Source organism: Lithobates pipiens, unplaced genomic scaffold (genome assembly GCF_037356315.1).
Source record: "Lithobates pipiens isolate NorthernLeopardFrog02 unplaced genomic scaffold, aLitPip1_a1.2 Scaffold_19, whole genome shotgun sequence".
NCBI lineage: Eukaryota > Metazoa > Chordata > Amphibia > Anura > Ranidae > Lithobates > Lithobates pipiens.
Window position 1 is genome coordinate 554,060,908 of NW_027507764.1, and position 19,150 is coordinate 554,080,057.

At 42.9% G+C, this 19,150-nt stretch overlaps 1 protein-coding gene and 1 non-coding gene across 3 annotated transcripts in view; both read left to right on the forward strand.

The window, feature by feature from the left end:
• The window catches only part of FAM91A1 (family with sequence similarity 91 member A1), a 109,499-nt gene that overhangs the window by 75,332 nt on the left and 15,017 nt on the right, over positions 1-19,150 (forward strand). For both annotated transcript variants that reach the window (XM_077493302.1, XM_077493303.1), the window contains exons 16-19: positions 5,007-5,155; positions 13,277-13,411; positions 14,793-14,906; positions 17,862-17,934. In XM_077493302.1, the coding sequence (XP_077349428.1) occupies positions 5,007-5,155; positions 13,277-13,411; positions 14,793-14,906; positions 17,862-17,934 (471 nt within the window). The remainder of the gene's footprint in view (positions 1-5,006; positions 5,156-13,276; positions 13,412-14,792; positions 14,907-17,861; positions 17,935-19,150) is intronic.
• Positions 16,584-16,714, forward strand: LOC143999842 (small nucleolar RNA SNORA63). The gene has a single exon (XR_013278163.1). It is a non-coding gene; the product is annotated as a small nucleolar RNA SNORA63 (small nucleolar RNA).

Consider the following 19,150-nt stretch of genomic DNA (forward strand, 5'->3'; position numbering starts at 1 on the left):
TTGAGGACACAAGCAAATGTAACAGTTAGCAATTATGGCATTCCAGAAATCTAACAGTTTTTTTTTTAAACTTTTAATCAATTTTAGTTCCACTTTATGATTTACTGCTGTTCAGGGTCTCTGGGCTTCAGCAAAATGGCAGCCTCCAGCAAGAAGAAACCGGAACAATGCTGGAAGCGATTTACAGCACACACTCATTTTGGTAGCATAATTATTACTGTGGAATGTATGTTCCTTTCCATAGAACATCATTTTTTATCAAGTTGTTCTGCTTTAAGAATTATTCACCAGTCATCTTTCTAAGTTGGAACTCAGTGATGCACGTTCCAGAAATAATACAGTGAGGGAAAAAAAAAGTACTGTATTTGATCCCCTGCTGATTTAGTACATTTGCCCATTGACAAAGAAATGATCAGTCTATAATTTTAATGGTCGGTTTATTTTAACAGTGAGAGACGGAATAACAAGAAAAATATCCAGAAAAACGCATTTTCTAAAAAGTTATAAATTGATTTGCATTTTAATGAGTGAAATAAGTATTTGACCCCTTCGCAAAACATGACATAGTACTTGGTGGCAAAAACCCTTGTTGGCAATCACAGAGGTCAGACATTTCTTGTAGTTGGCCACCAGGTTTGCCCACATCTCAGGAGGGATTTTGTCCCACTCCTCTTTGCAGATCCTCTCCAAGTCATTAAAGTTTTCGAGACTGACGTTTGGTAATAATTTTCCTCCACACCCTCCACATATTTTCACTGGGATTAAGGTCTGGAGACTGTCTAGGCCACTCCAGGACATTAATGTGCTTTTTCTTGAGCCACATCTTTGCTGCCTTGGCCGCGTGTTTTGGGTCTTTGTCATGCTGGAATACCCATCCATTACCCGTTTTCAATGCCCTGGCTGAAGGAAGGATGTTCTCACCCAAGATTTGATGGTACATGACCCCGCCCATCTTCCCTTTACGGTGAAGTTATCCTGTCCCCTTTAAGAAAAACACTGACGGGAGTCACTATGGGTAGGGGGCTTGTGGAACCCAGCTTACCTTGGAGAACTCTGGAAACTCCGTATCCAGCTCCCCCAGCCCCTCCTATGTGTAAATTAGCCTGTGTCTATTGGGGGAACAGGGTGACAGGTCTGATCTGTGCTATTCAGACTCACTGTACAGCCACACTGGAATATTGTCATGCTGTTGTGTACCGTTTTCTGGGATCATTTGGGGTGTGGCTGTGTCCCATTGTTCTGTTGTGTCTGTCTGCCTTAGGAGAAATGTATTCTGGGATGGATGTTTTGTATTTGTGTTCTTGGCATGTGGACTGGGGGGAGGATGGAGAGGGGAGGGGGGGCGAATTCCTCCAACAACTCTCCCTATTGATTGGATAGGACAGTTTACCCCGGCCTGAATCATAGGGGGGGGGGGGAGTTGTTCCCTGAGTGTATACCTGTGTTCCTGTATTTGAATAAACAGTTTGAGGTTTTTCACCCTACATTGAGTTACGGCTAATGACTGAGTGAGCTAAGGGGTCTTGGATAGTGCTGGTTCTGGACAAAGAAAGCATTTACAGCGGCCATAGTCCTGTTGATTACGAGGGCCTGTCATAAACACCCCCAAAGCATAATGTTTCCACCTCCATGTTTGGCAATGGGGATGGTATTCTTGGGGTCATAGGCAGCATTCCTCCTCCTCCTCCTCCAAACACAAGTTGAGTTGATATGAAAGAGCTTGATTTTGGTGTCATCTGACCACAACACTTTCACCCAGTTCTCCTCTGAATCATTCAAATGTTCATAAGCAAACTTCAGATGGGCACTTACAGAGCTTTATGAGCAGGGGGACCATGCGGGCACTGCAGGATTTAATTTGTTCATGACATAGTGTGTTTCCAATTGTTTTCTTGGTGACTGGTCCCAGCTGCCTTGACATCATTGACAAGATTCTCCTGTGTAGTTCTGGGCTGATTTCTCACCATTCTCATGATCATTAAAACTCCATGAGATGAGATCTTGCAGGGAGCCCCAGACCGAGAGAGATTTAAGTTATTTTGTGTTTCTTCCATTTGTGAATGATCGCACCAACTGTTGTCACCCTCTCACCAGGCTGCTTGGCGATGGTCTTGTAGCCCATTCCAGCCTTGTGTAGGTCTACAGTCTTGTCCATGATATTCTTAGACAGCTCTTTGGTACTGGCCATGGTGGAGAGATTGGAATCTGATTCATTGCTTCTGTGGACAGGTGTCATTTATACAGGTAACAAGCTGAGATTACGAGTGCTCCTAAACTCAGCTTGTTACCTGTATAGAAGACACCTGGGAGGCAGAAATCTTGCTGATTGATAGGGGATCAAATACTTATTTCACTCATTAAAATGCAAATCAATTTATAACTTTTTTTTTAAACGCATTTTTCTGGAGATTTTTGTTCTGTATCTCACTGTTAAAATAAACCTACCATTAAAATTATAGACTGATTATTTCTGTGTCAGTGGGCAAATGTACAAAATCAGCAGGGGGTCAATTACTTTTTTCCCCTCACTGTAGGCAATTTCATTCACAACATTAACCCTTTTACTGCCACCGCTGTATGTCTTACAGTGGTAGCAGTGGGGGGTGGGGGTTTACACAAGTCTGTGTACACTCCACATGCTGACTGTTGATTTTCTAATGAAAGTGATAGGGTGGCTGTACAGCGGCCTGATAACTTTCTGTGACCCTCCCTTCACCTTCCCCTCCTTTCTCCCCTCCTTTCTCCCCTTCCCCTCCTTTCTCCCCTTCCCCTCCTTTCTCCCCTTCCCCTCCTTTCTCCCCTTCCCCTCCTTTCTCCCCTCCCCCCCCTTTCTCCCCTCCCCTTCCCCTCCTTTCTCCCCTTCCCCTCCTTTCTCCCCTCCCCCTCCTTTCTCCCCTCCCCTTCCCCTCCTTTCTCCCCTTGCCCTTCCCCTCCTTTCCCCCCTTGCCCTTTCCCCCCTGGCCCACTTCCCAGGCCCCACTGGTATCACCTGCAGACCTGGGACCCACATGGTGAATGTGGTTGGGTGAAGGAGAGGGAGACCAGTGAACAACCATTCACTAATCTCCCCTAGCTAGTATGAACCCAGAAGCAACGTGTTAAATGTTACCTCCCAGTTTCTGTTTGCTTCTCTGTCTGTCTGTTTCCCTGGGCCTCACAGCCAGAAAAGAACCTAATGGAGCACAGGTGTGATATCATGAGTCTAAAAGACCCCTGATTTCTCATTAAAGAATCCTGTCTTAAAAATATATATATACCGTATATACTCGAGTATAAGCCGAGATTTTCAGCCTCTTTTTTGAGGCTGAAAGTGCCCCCCTCGGCTTATACTCGAGTCATCGCTGTCTGCCCGCTCGATCAGCGTGTCGAGCAGACAGACAGCGGCCATTCTATTCAAAAGCCGCGCCTCCGGCTCCGCCTTCGCCTGTGATAGGCGGAACACTGAATTTCCCAGCAGCCTGTGTTCCGCCTATCACGGACGTCGTATCATCCTCGTACTACGGACGAGGATGATACGACGTCTGTGATAGGCGGAACACAGGCTGCTGGGAAATTCAGTGTTCCGCCTATCACAGGCGAAGGCGGCGGCGCAGCTTTTGAACTTTACAATGGCCGCCGACGAAGAGGGCACGGGACGGCACGGCACGGGACGGGACGGGACGGGGGCAAGGCAAGGCACGACACGGGACGGATGCAAGGAGGCAAGGGACGGAGGCAAGGAGGCAAGGCACGGGACGGAGGCTCGGGACAAAGGTAGGCTGGACACACACACACACACACACACACACACACACACACACACACACACACACACACACACACACATGGATGGAGACACACACAGGGATGGATGGATGGATGGATGGAGACACACACACACAGGGATGGATGGATGGATGGATGGATGGAGACACACACACACAGGGATGGATGGATGGATGGATGGAGACACACACACACAGGGATGGATGGATGGATGGACACACACACACACAGGGATGGATGGACGGACACACAGGGATGGACGGACACACAGGGATGGACGGACACACAGGGATGGACGGACACACACACAGGGATGGACAGGCATGTCTCACCCTCGGCTTATACACGAGTCAATAAGTTTGCCAGTTTTTTTGGGGGTAAATTGGGGGCCTCGGCTTATATTCGGGTCGGCCTATACTCGAGTATATACGGTACATTGTCCCTAAGTGATATAAATAATGTTTAAGTGAAAGTCAAAAAGTTACACCCAAGCACTTAAAAACCGCCAAAAATATTTAGCCTGCCCCACCCCCATGTTACGTGCATACTCAGATGTAAATACAACCTCTGAGGGTGCCTGCTTACGAAACTGACGCTTGCGATACGCGATACATATTTATATTTCTATGCAGGAGTGAGAACAAAAATGTTAGGGCCAATATTCACTATTAACTCTAAACTGATGACCTGTATGAAATTTGAATGTGTCTCCTATGGAAAATATAGGGCACTGAAGTTCATCTTCGTTTGCTGGCATGTACAAATTATAGGTTGACATTTTGGGCATCTATTTAATCAGCATGACCTATTTTTTTTATATATATATATATATATATATATATATATATATATATATATATATATATATAAAATGTATCCAAAAATTTGACAATATATTGTGTCTGTGTGCCCTAAAAATAATAGTGTATTTTTTTTTAATTGAAATTTTGCACTTGGTAAATCATTGCACAAACGTCGTGCGACATAAAAAATTGGAAACTACCAACATTTTATTCTCCAGGGTGTCTGCTTTCCGAATATGTTTGGGGGGTTTTTAACTAATCTTCAGGCCTAAAATTATATATTTTTTTTTAAACGTGTGCAAAAAAAACGCAAACGCAGCTCTGGCATTGAAAAGGTTCTGTTTAGTACTATAGTGCAATGAATGGTGATGTTCAGTGACCTCTAGTAGTAAGATTTCAGTTTTGGATGATGGTAACGATCTTCTGTTGTATAAACAGGCCTACCACTGGACCTCTTACGATGTGAAAGCCTTTTGGGTCTGGACCCAGCAACCTGCAGCCGAGTATTAAATAAGAACTATTCTCTGTTGGTGTCTATGGCACCTCTCACCAACGAGATACGGCCCATCAGCAGCTGCACTCCACAGGTAAAACTGTTCTATTAAATAATTATTGGGTTTCTCTAGGAGAGGTTAAAGCGGAGTTCCAGACATTTGTTTGTTCAAAGTCCGCAGCTACAAAAAGTGTAGCTGCTGACTTTTAATAAACAGACACTGGCCTGTTCCACGGTCCAGCGATGTTCTCCCCTCTCCCCTTGTCTTCCCTCAGAGGCACTGCCATCTCTACTATGGGCACCCGGTTGTGACATTTTGCAGGCTTCACAGCCAGGTGCACACTGTGCATGCATGAGCGGCGCTGTGGTCTGTGACTGATCCCGAAGTCTTCTTTGACCCGTCATATGTCCCAGAAGACTTCGGGAGGGAGAGCTTCTATTTCCGGTCGCTTAGGCGTCCAGAACGGAAGTGGGAGCGGGTACCTGTCAAATTTGGGTACCTGCACCCCCCCCCAAAGCTCTGTTTCATAAACATGTGTTGGGAAGGAGGCCTTTAGGCTTGATTCACACCTATGCATTTTTAATGCTTTTTGCACATTTGCACTACAGAACGTGTTCCATAGGAAACCATGTTAAATGGACTGTAGTGCAATTCTGCAAAAAGCACTAAAAATGCATAGGTGTGAATCCAGCCTAAAGCAGAAGTTCCACTTTTGGGTAGGACTCTGCTTTAGCCACTTGAGGTCCGGGCCATAGCCGAATGATGGCTACAGCGCAAAACCTCAATTTCTGGGATGCCATCGTAGGATGTCCTCCCTGTGCACGCTCCCTGCGCGTGCCCTGTGATCACCGTGACTTGAGTGATCACTGACCCGAGTAAGGGGCCGGTCCTGGCCCCTTACCATGTGATCAGCTGTCAGCCAATGAGAGCTGATCACATGATGTAAACAAAACCTTGGTAGTCTGTCTTTTTTTTGTTTTTTTTCGCCCCACGCTGACAGCGTGAGGAGAAAAAAAAGCCAATCACCGGCTTATGTTAAAGGGACATCGGTCCCTTAGAGGAAGGAACACAGGCACCTCATCTGTGCCAATCAGTACCCCCTGCCAGTGCCACCTGTTATTGCCACCTGCCAGTGCCCACAAGTGCCACCTATCAATGCCCACAAGTGCCACCTATCAATTCTCACCAGTGGTGCCAATCAGTGCCACCTATCAGTGTAAGCAATTGGTGCCCATCGCTGCCGCCTCATCAGCGTACATCAACGAAGGAGAAAAATTACCTGTTTGCAAAATTTTATGACTATATATATATATATATATATATATATATATATATATATATATATATATATATAATTTTTAAAATTTGATCTTTTTGAATTTTTTTAATTAAAAAAAACGCAGAGGTGATCGAATACCACCAAAAAAAGCTCTGTTTGTGGGGAAAAAATAAAAATTTGGGTACAGTATTGTATGACCGCACAATTGTCAATCATAGTGTATCAGCACTGAAAATTGGTCTGGACAGGAGGGGGGTTTAAGTGCCACTTCAGGCCCCGAAAGGCTTTACCTCCTTAATGACCAGGCCATTTTATGAGATGCAGCACTGAGTTACTTTATCAATTGCGCAGTCGTGCGACACTGTACCCAAATAAGATCAATGTCCTTTTTTTCCCCACAAATGGAGCTTTCTTTTGGTGGTATTTGATCAAAAAAAAATAAAAAAATCGAATTTCTTCATTAATTTAGGCCAATCTGTATTCTTCTTCATATTTCGCAATAAGCGTATATTGATTGGTTTGTGCAAAAGTTATAGTGTCTACAAACTATGGAATAGATTTATGGACTTTTTTTTTTTTTATATTGTTTTTACTGGTAATAGCGGTGGTCAGCGATTTTTAGCGGGACTGCGGCGGACAAATACAAGTATGAAGCCCCGTACAGACGATCAGAAATCACGTCAGCAAAAGTCTGATGAGAGCTTTTGGTCAGAAATTCCGACCGTGTGTATGCTCCATTGGACTTTTGCTGGCGGAATTTCCACCAGCAAAAGATTGAGAGCAGGTTCTCCATTTTTCAGGCGGAAAAAGTTCCAATCGGAAATTCCGATCATCTGTAGCAAAATTCCTACGCTGCTCGGAAACAATTTGACGCATACTCGGAAGCATTGAACTTAATTTTCTCGGCTCGTCGTAGTGTTGTACGTCACCGCGTTCTTGACGGTCAAACGTTCAGAGAACTTTTGTGTGACCGTGTGTTTGCAAGTCAAGCTTGAGCAGAATTCTGTTGGAAAAATCATCCAAGATTTTTCCGATGAAAACGCTGATCGTGTGTTCGGGGCTTAAGTCGCACTTTTTGGGGACCAGTGACACCAATACAGTGATCAGTGCTAAAAAAAAAATGCACTGATCACTGTATAAATGACACTGGTAAGGAAGGGGTTAAAATCAGGGACGCTGAAAGGGTTAAGTTGCAAGTGTTTTCTAACTGTGGGGGATGGACTGACAGGAAGAACAGAGATTGCTGTTCCTGATTACTAGAACCAGAATATCTCTTTACCTCCCTGTCCGAATCAGATCTGCCTTGTTTACATTCCCGTTCTGCGCCTCTGTGGAGCGACCACTAATACTTCAGTTGTTTTAATACATTTTTTTTCTTATTAATCTGCACTTAGTACCCGATAATGACAAAGTCTCTGTACATTGCTGCATTCATCTTTCCCTCAACCCTGACCAGTCTCCCAGTCCCTGCTGCTGAAAAACACCCCCCACAGCATGATGCTGCCACCGCCATGCTTTACTGTTCGGATGATATTGGTCAGGTGATGAGCGGTGCCTGGTTTCCAGACGTAACGTTTAGGCCTTGATCACATCTTGGCATTTGCGATCGCTGGCAGGATTGCCGTGATTGTGCCTGCGTTCTTGAAACGCTCTGCAAAACTGACATCGCACCACGCTTGTTCAGGTTCCATTCATTTTCAATGGCATCTAAACGTGGATGCGGTTCTGCTGCAAATGTCATGCGATACATTGCTCTGCAATCAAGTAAACTGCATCGCATGAAGCTTATTGCTGAAAAGGAACAGGAGTTTCTTTTTGGAAACAGGCTTCGCGCGATGCTTTTTGCCATGATTGCAGAATAATTTATCGCACAACAATCGTGGCAGAACTGCACACGCTTAGGCGGCATTAGAGATGCACGATTTTGGATAACATTTTTTTTTTTTGCTTAGAATAATGCACTTGGGGGCAGAAAACATAATTGAAAACTACTCACTACGGGGAGAACAACCGATGGGGGAATCAAGGATAGAGAAGATCCGGGGGTCCTAGTAAATGACAGATTGAGCAGCAGCATACAATGCCACGCTGCAGCTACCAAAGCAGGCAGAATATTAGCATGCATGAAAAAGGGATATACTACAGGGGTAAATCTATAATCCTACCACTTTATAAAATATTGGTTAGACCACATCTGGAGTATTCTGTCCAGTTCTGGTCACCAGTCCTCAGAAGGGATGTGCTGGAACTGGGGAGAGTCCAAAGAAGGGCAACAAAACTAATAAGGGGACCGGAGGACCTCAATTACGAGAAACGACTGCAATCATTAAATTCATTCTCACTAAAGAAAAGACGCTTGAGAGGAGATATGATGGCGATTTACAAATGCCTCCATGGCGATCCCAGCATAGGAAAAAAATGTTTCAGTTTCAAAGAGTGTAATAGGACATGAGGCCACACATCAAGATTGGGGGAGAAGTGGTGTAACCTTAAACTGCAAAGGGGGGGGGGGTTCACTGTCAGGGCAATAAGGATCTTCCACAATTGGTGGTGACTGCTGGGAGTATTGATAGTATTAAGAGACTCTTAGCCCTTGTACACACGGTCGGACATTCCGACAACAAAATCTGTCGGATTTTGTCAGAAACTTGTGTTGCATATACACGGTCGGACAAAGTTGTCGGAAAATCTGATCGTAGGTAACGTGACGACGTTATTTCGTTAGGACGGGACTACGCTCAGTCTAGTAGCCAATAGCTTTGGTCTAGGAATTTGATCTGAGCATGCGTGGCACTTTGTCCGATCGAAATTCTCTACACACAATCGGACAAAGTCCGATCGGATCATGTTGTCGGAAAATTTTATAGCCCAGCTCTAAAACTTTGTCCGTCGGATATTCCAACGGAAACAGTCCGATGGAGCCCACACACAGTCGGATTATCCGACAACACGGTCCGATCGGACATTTTCCATCGGAATGTCCGACCGTGTGTACAAGGGCTTAGATGTGCATCTTAACCACTTGTGGACCACCCGCTGTCATTACACGGCAGCTGTTTGAAGCGGAATACCGTTGTTATGGCAGCAGATAGCTGGCATAACCCGGTTATCCTCTTCAACGGGGAACGTTCCTCATTCAGATGTAGTGAATCCTCCGCAGAGACCACTTATAAGATCACTTTTATCGGGGACAGAAGAGAGCCCACCCACCCACTGAGCTCCGGTCGCTCCGGAGGAGATTGCGTTCTTCCCCTGTGAGGAAGGATGCTGAGTGAGGGAAAGATGGCCGACCGCTCGGCTCCATACCGTTGGATGACGGAAGTGACGTCAAACGTCACTTCTACCCAATGGTCTTAAAGGGGAAATTTTTTTTGCAAATTTTTTTATTGCGTTTTAGTGTAAATGTGAGATCTGATGTCTTTTTGACCCCAGATCTCATATTTAAGAGGTCCTGCCATGTTTTTTTTTCTATTACAAGGGATATTTACATTCCTTGTAATAGGAATAACAGTGACCCAAAAAAAAAAATGTTTTTAAAAGGACAGTGTAAACGTAAAATAAATAAGAAAAGGAAAAAAAATTAAAGCGCCCCGTCAAGCTCATGCGCAGAAGCGAACGCATACGCAAGTCGCGCCTGTGACAAAACCACACACGTGAAGTATCGCTGCGATCGATAGAGCGAGAGCAATAATTCTAGCACTAGACCTCCTCTGTAACTCAAAACTGGTAACCTGTAGACATTATTAAACATCGCTTATGGAGATTTTAAGGGTCAAAGTTTGTCGCCATTCCACAAGCGGGCGCAATTTTGAAGCGTGATATGTTGGGCATTAATTTACTCAGCGTAACATTATCTTTCACAATATAAAAAAAAAATGGGCTAACTTTATTATCTTATTTTTTAATTTAAAAAAGTGTATTTTTTCTAAAGAATTGAGCTTGTAAGAACGCTGCGCAAATATGGTTTGACATAAACTATTGCAACGACCGCCATTTTATTCTCTAGGGTGTCTAAAAAAAATATATAACGTTTGGGGGTTCTAAGTAATTTTCTAGCAAAAAAGAAATATTTTAACTTGTAAAAACCAAGTCTGAAAAATAGGATCGGTCCTTAACTAGTTAAGGAACACGACATACAGGGATATGAGAAATAATTAAAGACATCAACACCTACACAGGTTGAACTGGACTGACTATTGACTTTATTCGACCTTACCTACTATGATACTATGAATAAAGATCATTATAGTCTCACGATTCTCGTGGCGTAACATCATCTTTCACATTATACAAAAAAATTGGGCTAACTTTAATGTTTCATTTTTTGTTTTAATTCATTGAAGTGTATTTTTTCCCAAACAATTGCGTTTGAAAGACCGCTCCGCAAATACAGTGTGACATAAAATATTGCAACGATCATCATTTTATTCTCTAGGGTCTCTGCTATAAAAATAAATATATATATATCTAGATATAGAGATATATATCTAGATATAGAGATATCTAGATATAGAGATATATAGATATAATATTTAACTTGCAAACACCAAGTGTCAGAAAAAAAGGCTTAGTCTTTAACCACTTGCTTACTGGGCACTTAAACCCCCCTCAGTCCCAGACCAATTTTCAGCTTTCAGCGCTGATGCACTTTAAATGACAATTGCGCGGCCATACAACACTGTACCCATATGACATTTTTATCATTTTTTCCCCCACAAATAGAGCTTTCTTTTAGTGGTATTTGATCACCTCTGCAGTTTTTTATTTTTTGTTAAAAAAATTGAAAAAGACTGAATTAAAAAATATATATATGTTTTTTTATTTTGTCATAAAATTTTGCAAACGGGTAATTTTTCTCCTTCATTGATGTACGCTGATGAGGTGGCAGTGATGGGTGGCAATAATGGGCACTGATTGCTGACCCTGATGGGTGGCACTGATTGGCACCACTGGTGAGCATTGATAGGTGGCACATGTGGGCATTGATAGGTGGCACTGGTGGGCATTGGCAGCTGGTAATAACAGGTGGCACTGGCAGGGGGTACTGATTGGCACAGATGAGTTGCCTGTGTTCCTTCCTCTTCGGGACCGATGTCCCTGAATAACATAAGCCAGTGATCGGCTTTTTTTTTCTCCTCGTGCTTTCAGCGTGAGGGGAAAAAAAAATTGCCAAGCTTTTGTTTACATCATGTGATCAGCTGTCATTGGCTGACAGCTGATCGCATGGTATGGGGGCCGGGACCGGCCCCTTACTCGGATCAGTGATCACCCGAATCTCAGTGACTCGGCGATCACAGCGCACTCCCCGCACGCCCTACACCTCAAGTGGTTAAACTGACCTCATTTACAAACCGAAGTTTATACCTTTGATCTAAAAGAACCAAATGATACAATGTATCGTTTCTCTTTCTCTCAGCACTGAGGAATATTGATAAACATTTGCGCCTTTTTTTTTTGACAGCTCAGAGCAGAGAACGGCTCAGCACTTGTTACATGAATCGGGGAAATGCCGGATTAAGATTGTGAGGGGGGGTTGAAGCGAGATCGTGATTTTTATTTATTTTTTAACGTTTTAATCGTGCAACTCTAGGCAGCATTGTAATGAATGGTACCTGAACAAGCATGGTGCAATATGTCAGTTTTGCAGAGTATTTCAGGATAATGGGCAAAATCATGCCGATTCCGCTCTCGATCTCCAATGCCCAAATGGGGCCTTAGAATTGAAGCCAAGCAGTTCAATTTTGGTTTCATCAGACCAGAGAATCTTTGGGGTCCTTTTAAGTCTTTTTTTTTTTTTGCAAACTCCAAGTGGGATTTCATATTTTTTGCACTGAGAAGAAGCACTCGGTGGAGGGCTACAGCGATGGTTGTCTTTGTGGAACTTTTTCCCATCTCCACATAGGATCTCTGGAACTCTGTCAGAGTGACTATTAGGTTCTTGGTCACCTCTCTTACTAAGGCCCTTGTCCCCTGATTGCTCAGTTTGGCCGGGCGCCTAGCTGGTTGAAGAGTTGTGGTTAGAGTTGCCACCTCATCCACATGGCTTTTGCTCTGATACAGTATGCATTGTCAGCTGTGAGGCCTTTTATAGGGAGGTGTGTGCCTTTCCAAATCATGTCAAATCAATATAATTTACCACTGGTGGACTCCAATCAAGGAGTAGAAACAGGAGCAACCATCAAGAGGAGAATGGGAGGCACCTGAGCTAAATTTCAAGGGTCTAAATACTTATGCCAATGTGATAGGGCCCCACACGGCTCTATAGCATATGCGATTTTACTGTGTTTCAGATGCATTTCCTGTGAGTTTCTGGTGCGTTTTTGGGTGGCCCGCACCCGTGAAAAATGGACATAATTCAGAAATGCACCAAAAACTTAAATAGCAGGTGCGGTTTTACAGCAATTTCCATTCATTTCAATGGCAAGCTATGTTTTTAGTGCAGTTTCAAACACCAAAGATGCAGCATGCAGGACTTTTAAAAACGCACAGCACCTGTAACACAGCGGTGTGAAGAGTACCAGAGGAGTTAGAGGGTAGCATTTTTCTTGCAGGGTAAAAACGCAGGAAAACCCTATAAGTGTTAAAGAGCCCATATTTCAGTTTTTCCTTTAACATACATTCACAGACATTTCCTAAATTCTTTTTTCCCTTTATCATTATGAGGTACTGTGTGTAGATTAATGAGGGGGGAAAAATAATAATAATTTAAATATCACAAAATTGAAAAATGTGAAAGGTATCTGAATACTTTATGAATTCACTGTGTGTATGTACTGTGTGTGTGTGTGTGTGTGTGTGTGTGTGTATATATATAAATATAGATAAAGACTCTCTCTCTCTCTTTCTCTCTTTCTTTCTCTCTCTCTCTCTCTATAAGTCATCTCACTCATTCCAGGCCAAATGTAAGTGTGAATGTGTTATTTTCTTTTACATAGCACATCGGTCCTGCCATCCCAGAAGTGAGTTCCATATGGTTCAAGCTCTACATTTACCACATTTCTGGATATGGCCCCCCATCTCTCTTGCTGTCAAAGGGAACCAGACTCCGGAAATTGCCTGATGCTTTCCTAGTAAGTACTTTATTTCCAGGTACAAGTTTTGCTGTCTGATAACAATTAACCGCTTGCTGCCCAACCACAGTACATTTAATGGGGCAGGGCGGTACAGGCAGGCTAGATTCTGTACATGTATATCAGCCTGTTCTGGGATAGAGGCGCGCCTGCTGCTAATCCATGGGGGTCACTGGCTACAACGGGATTTGGTCAGCAGGTCCTGGGCAATGATTTATGGCTGAGACCTGCTGATCGGCTATAGCCAATTACATTACAGAGTCCTGTGTTTACAGACACATAGGGCTCTGTACATAGATCAGCGATCTGGCTGTTTCATCTCCTTGCAAAGCAGGGAGTAAAAAGCAGCCAGGTCTGTTAGTAAAAGCAGCACATATTACACACATTACACTTTTTCGGAACACAGTTAACCCCTTGATTGCCCCTAGATGTTAACCCCTTAGCAGATAGTGTCATTAGTACAGTGACGGTGTACAGTATTATATCTGATAACTGTATTAGTGTCACTATTGATGTCAGTGTACCTCCCAGCAAGGGTCTGTTAGTGCAAGATTGTCCGCCACACTATGACAGTCACACTATAAGTTGCTGGTCTCCACCATTACCAGTATAGCATCTATAGCTGCATAAATTCCAGTATATATATAGATATATATCATAGTTTGTAGATGCTGTATGTTTCACAGAAACCATTAATGTAAACTTATTGGGGTTTATAGTTTTTTACCAAAGACATGGAGCAGAGTATATTTTGGCCTAAATTTATGAAGAAATTTGATTGAGATGTTAGTTTAGTGGGAAAAGAAAAGGCCCCTTCTCCCCCCTTTCACCACACATTCTGTGATGCACACCGGTCAGTGTTGATCCAGTTTTAGCCTGGGTTCACATTGTAGCAATGCGGGAACCAGTGCAATTTCATTGTCGGTTCCCACACCACATCTCTCCTGCAGGCAGTTCACACTGCCCTCTGCGAACTACTGCGGTTGTCAATACAATGGTAATGACACCGCCAGAATGGTTCACAAATCACAGTGTAAACTGTGGATCCGGACAGGAATCAGATCTTATGGATGAGAACGCCCATGCGATCTGATTCCAGTACGGGGGGGGTGTCCCTTCACCTTTCTTGTAAAAATCCAATGCGAGTTCAGCCATACGATAAGCTGAACATTGCATCCAATAGATCGGCACCGCAGTGCGAATCGCATGATGCAATGTCTGCGTTCACGCTAGTGTGAGTGTGAACCCAGCCTTAAGGATGCATTATTTGTGTGTTATTAACATCTGCCTGGTGTTCAGCTCTAAGTCAACCATCCTAATATTGTAAACAGATTGTCAGCGCTGTTTGTTTAGTCACACTGATCAGATGTTCCTTTCATAGGCCTATGACCGGTTATTGATCACATCATGGGGTCATGATCCCGGAGTCGTTCCAACATCCAACGTACTAGTTATGCTGAACGATGCATTGACTCATTCCGCTGTCCTTATTCAGGTAAGTCTGGTTTGGTTCTGGTGAAATGTGTCTTCATGCAACTGTTGGTTATGAACTGCTTTCCAAAATGTCTTTTTTCTTTTAGGATTTGTGAAAGTTGCGTTTTCTGCTCCGTTTTATTTCAGCAGTTATTGGTCAAGAAGTAATAGTGATGACATACAAATAAGTCACCTATAGATATGAATGGTACCTCTGAGCAGCTTCTTCTCTAGATCAGTTTTTTGTCTTTGACACTCATTCAGCAAGGCTGCAGATAGTGCTGACCTACAGATACATATAGAGACACTGAATTTTTATATGTAATACATATATGGTACAGATGTAAAGCCATCTATAGATTGAATCTTGACCGATTCAGCAGGGAACAGCCAAGATCAAATCCATCTCTGGGCAGGCTGGTTGTACTGAAGTTGGTCCATTGATTGGCTTCAGTACAACCAGCCTGTTGTGTTTTATTGCATACCATTACTGTTGGCGGCTATAACTACCAGCAGTGAAAAACTGGAAAATTTCTCTGGATGGGACTTTGGAGGGACAGTGAACAACTGAAGCGATCACAAGGAAGTACAAAAAATATAATTTTAATAGGTTAAAAGAGATACAGTACATAAAAATTAGTTTTGGATGCAAATACAGGTATATGCAATGGAATGACAAAAGTTGGCAACCACCATTTATTGGTCTTTTGAAAAAATGATATAAGCAACAGATACCCAGCGCGTTTCAAGTTTACGGTATTGGCTCTTTTTCAGGGGTAGGAGGCTAACAGGACGTTAATACGTCATAAACATTGCATAGACCTTTTTCAGCATCTTGCATCCAATTTAAAATATTGGGCACAGACTCCGATCACAGGTCCTCCCAGATTCAAATTCAGACAGGTGCGGCTGTATCCAAGGCGCATCAGGGCCCAGATACGGAAACCTACAAGGACGTCCCATGAGATCCTCTCTGTGGTCCTAAAACGTGTGTAAGGCAGGCAAATCACTTTAACAGATTATCATATGGACTGAAAAAAGGGGAACGTGAGAGCCACTCCAAAAAACTAGACGCCACCATTAGACAAGATTATCCCCGGATATGCTCGGGAGACAAGGGCCTGAGTCAGGGGCCGGTATGTGGAGTGGTCCCAGGTGCTGCACAAAACAGATTTTTTATGTACTGTATCTCTTTTAACCTTGAGCTATTAAAATTATATTTTTTTTATTTGTACTTCCTTGTGATCGCTTCAGTTGTTCACTGTCCCTCCAAAGTCCCATCCAGAGGAATTTTCCTGTTTTTCATGTATACTCCGGGATGTGGGTCAGTGTAACTCTCCATTTAGTTCACTATTTAGCACCCTTTACCAAATAACTGCCAGTAGTAATCATTGTGACAAAAAAATATAGTAAAGGTCTTGCGAGTGTCAGAAACCATGAATCAGACCGAGACGGAAGTACAATTAAATCACACTTGTTTATTAAATAAAAATAAAAAGGTAGAGTAAGCGTAGTCAAAGCCTAGCCAGAGTCCAGTACCCTGATTGAGTAGTCAGCCAGGCCTTAGACAATCATTGCTTTGATGCTTATCAAATGCATATTTTCAGGAAGAAATTATAATAAAATTAAATGCACAATTTTTTTTCGTAAAATTTTTATTCTAAAGATGGGGTTCCGTTAAGTAAATTGATACCAAACAAAGCAGGTTAAGTTACAGTATAGCTGTGAAGTGCTGTTCTGTCGTTCCCCCTGCAAATAATAAATTGTTTCCTACTATCCCTGTCTGTTCTGAAATAAATACAGCCGGCAGGGACGCTTGGTCTCAAACAGGTCTTGTCTATAATATGGCATGTAGTTCATTCCTCAGGCAATCTTTACAAAGCTTTAAAAAAAAAAAAAAAGATAGCAAACATGTCAACTCCTAAAATTGTGTGCACCCATGATATTGCAAAAAAAATCGATAGTATCCAAAAATCTCCATAGGTGATGCTTTCAAAGTTTACCTACACGTTCACACCCGGTGCTATACAGCCGCTCAAATCGCTTTTACTTTATAGTTGGGAGCCGGCTGACCAAACTGATCAGAAGCTGCTACTACGTCCATCAGCTTGTGTTCATCCCTTCACTCCCTGGTCATACTACATATGGCCAAAGAGCTAAAAGTAGTTAAAGGAGAAGTATGGCTAAAACTCTCTATGGCCATGCTCCTCTTGTGAGTCACAGGGGTGTACTTAGTTTTGCACTCCTGTGAACCAGGTTCAGCTGACAGCGGGCTAAAGACCAATGTTATCTGATGTCATGGAGCAGGTCCAGGCTTTGCAGGAACACCGACAATAATGTGGGGATCATCCCAGATGCCTGACAGCTGCTTCTTCCTTCTGTACAGCCCAGTGCTTGACCACTTCAATACCGGGCACTTTCACCCCCTTCCTGCCCAGGCCAGTTTTCAGTGCTGTCGCATTTTGAATAACAATTGCGCGGTCGTGCAACACTGTAACCAAATTAAATTTTTATAATTTTTCCCCCCACAAATAGAGCTTTATTTTGGTGGCATTTGATCACCTCTGTGGTTTTTATTTTTTGCGCTATAAACAAAAGAAGAGTGACAACCCCATTGTGTGTCTGTATGACTGTTTTATGGATGGAGAAGTTTTGGGGTAAATGCTATAAACTGTATAAATTCTTAAATTGGAGATCATTCAAACATATCAAAAAATAGACAGTAGTTTTCCCTATACACAGTTCCCCACATATATTGTCAGCTTCTCATTTCCAAGGTTTGTTATAGCTCCCCTAGAATGGGGTGTCACCCAGACAGGCTATGGGATGACTTCAGTATCCACAAGTTTGAGCTCTGCTGCCTGCATTCATTTTTATATTCTTCCCTGGTATCCTGAAAATACTTCTTTAGAAATTGTGATGACATTTTGTAGCCACTAGGAGGCGCTCACGTTATTACTTATTTCTTCCTCCACAGGGACATGGCATACATGGAATGGGAGAGACTGCACATGTTCCTTTTCCGTTTGATGAAGCAGAACTACAAGGAGGTAATAAATCTTATGGAATCTTAACCGCTTCAGCCCTGGAAGATTTTACCCCCTTCCTGACCAGAGCACTTTTTGCAATTCGGCACTGCGTCGCTTTAGCTGACGATTGCGCGGTCGTGCGATGTTGCACCCAAACAAAATTGATGTCCTCCCCACAAAGAGATTTCTTTTGGTGGTATTTGATCGCCTCTGCGGTTTTTATTTTTTGCGCTATAAACAAAAAAAGCGACAATTTTGAAAAAAACACATTATGTTTTACTTTTTGCTATAATAAATACCCCCCAAAAATATTAAAAAAATATTTTTTTTTCCTCAGTTTAGGCCTATATGTATTCTTTTACATATTTTTGGTAAAAAAACAAAAAACGCAAATAAGCGTATATTGATTTGTTTGTGCAAAAGTTATAGCATCTACAAAATGGGGGATATTTTTATTATAATTTTTTTTTTTTTTTTTTTACTAGTAATGGCAGCGATTTTTATCAGGACTGCAACATTATGGCGGACACATTGGACAATTTTGACACATTTTTGAGACCATTGGCATTTATACAGCGATCAGTGTTATGAAAATGCATTGATTACTGTATAAATGTCACTGGCAGTGAAGGAGTTAACACTAGGGTGCGATCAAGGGGGTTAACTGTGTTCCCTAGGTGTGTTCTAACTGAAGGGGGGAGGGGACTGTGTAGGAGAGTTGACAGATGGCTGTTCATACTCTGTGTGAACAGACGATCTGTCCTCCCCTCAGAGAACCAGAAACTGTGTTTACACACACAGATCCTGGTTCTTGGTGTGCCCCGAGCGATCGCGGAGCATTGGCTCCATGGACGAGCAGTGGGCGCCCGCACACCGCACCCCCTGGTAGCTGAATATGTTACCGAAGTAACATGACTGCGATTCGCGCAGAGGAGCCATGTTGACGCAGTACTATTGCGGCGGCTGGTTGGCAATCGGTTAAAGTATACCTAAAGCCAAAAATTATTTTTTTGTAGTTTTTGAATGAGTATTAACCACTTAAGCCCCGGACCAATTTGCAGCTAAAGGACCAGGCCCTTTTTGCGATTCAGCACTGCGTCACTTTAACTTACAACTGCGCGGTCGTGCGACATGGCTCTACATATTTTTGGTAAAAAAAACTCAGATTATTGATTGGTTTGCGCAAAAGTTAGCGTTTACAAAATAGGGGATAGTTTTATAGCATTTTTATAAATTT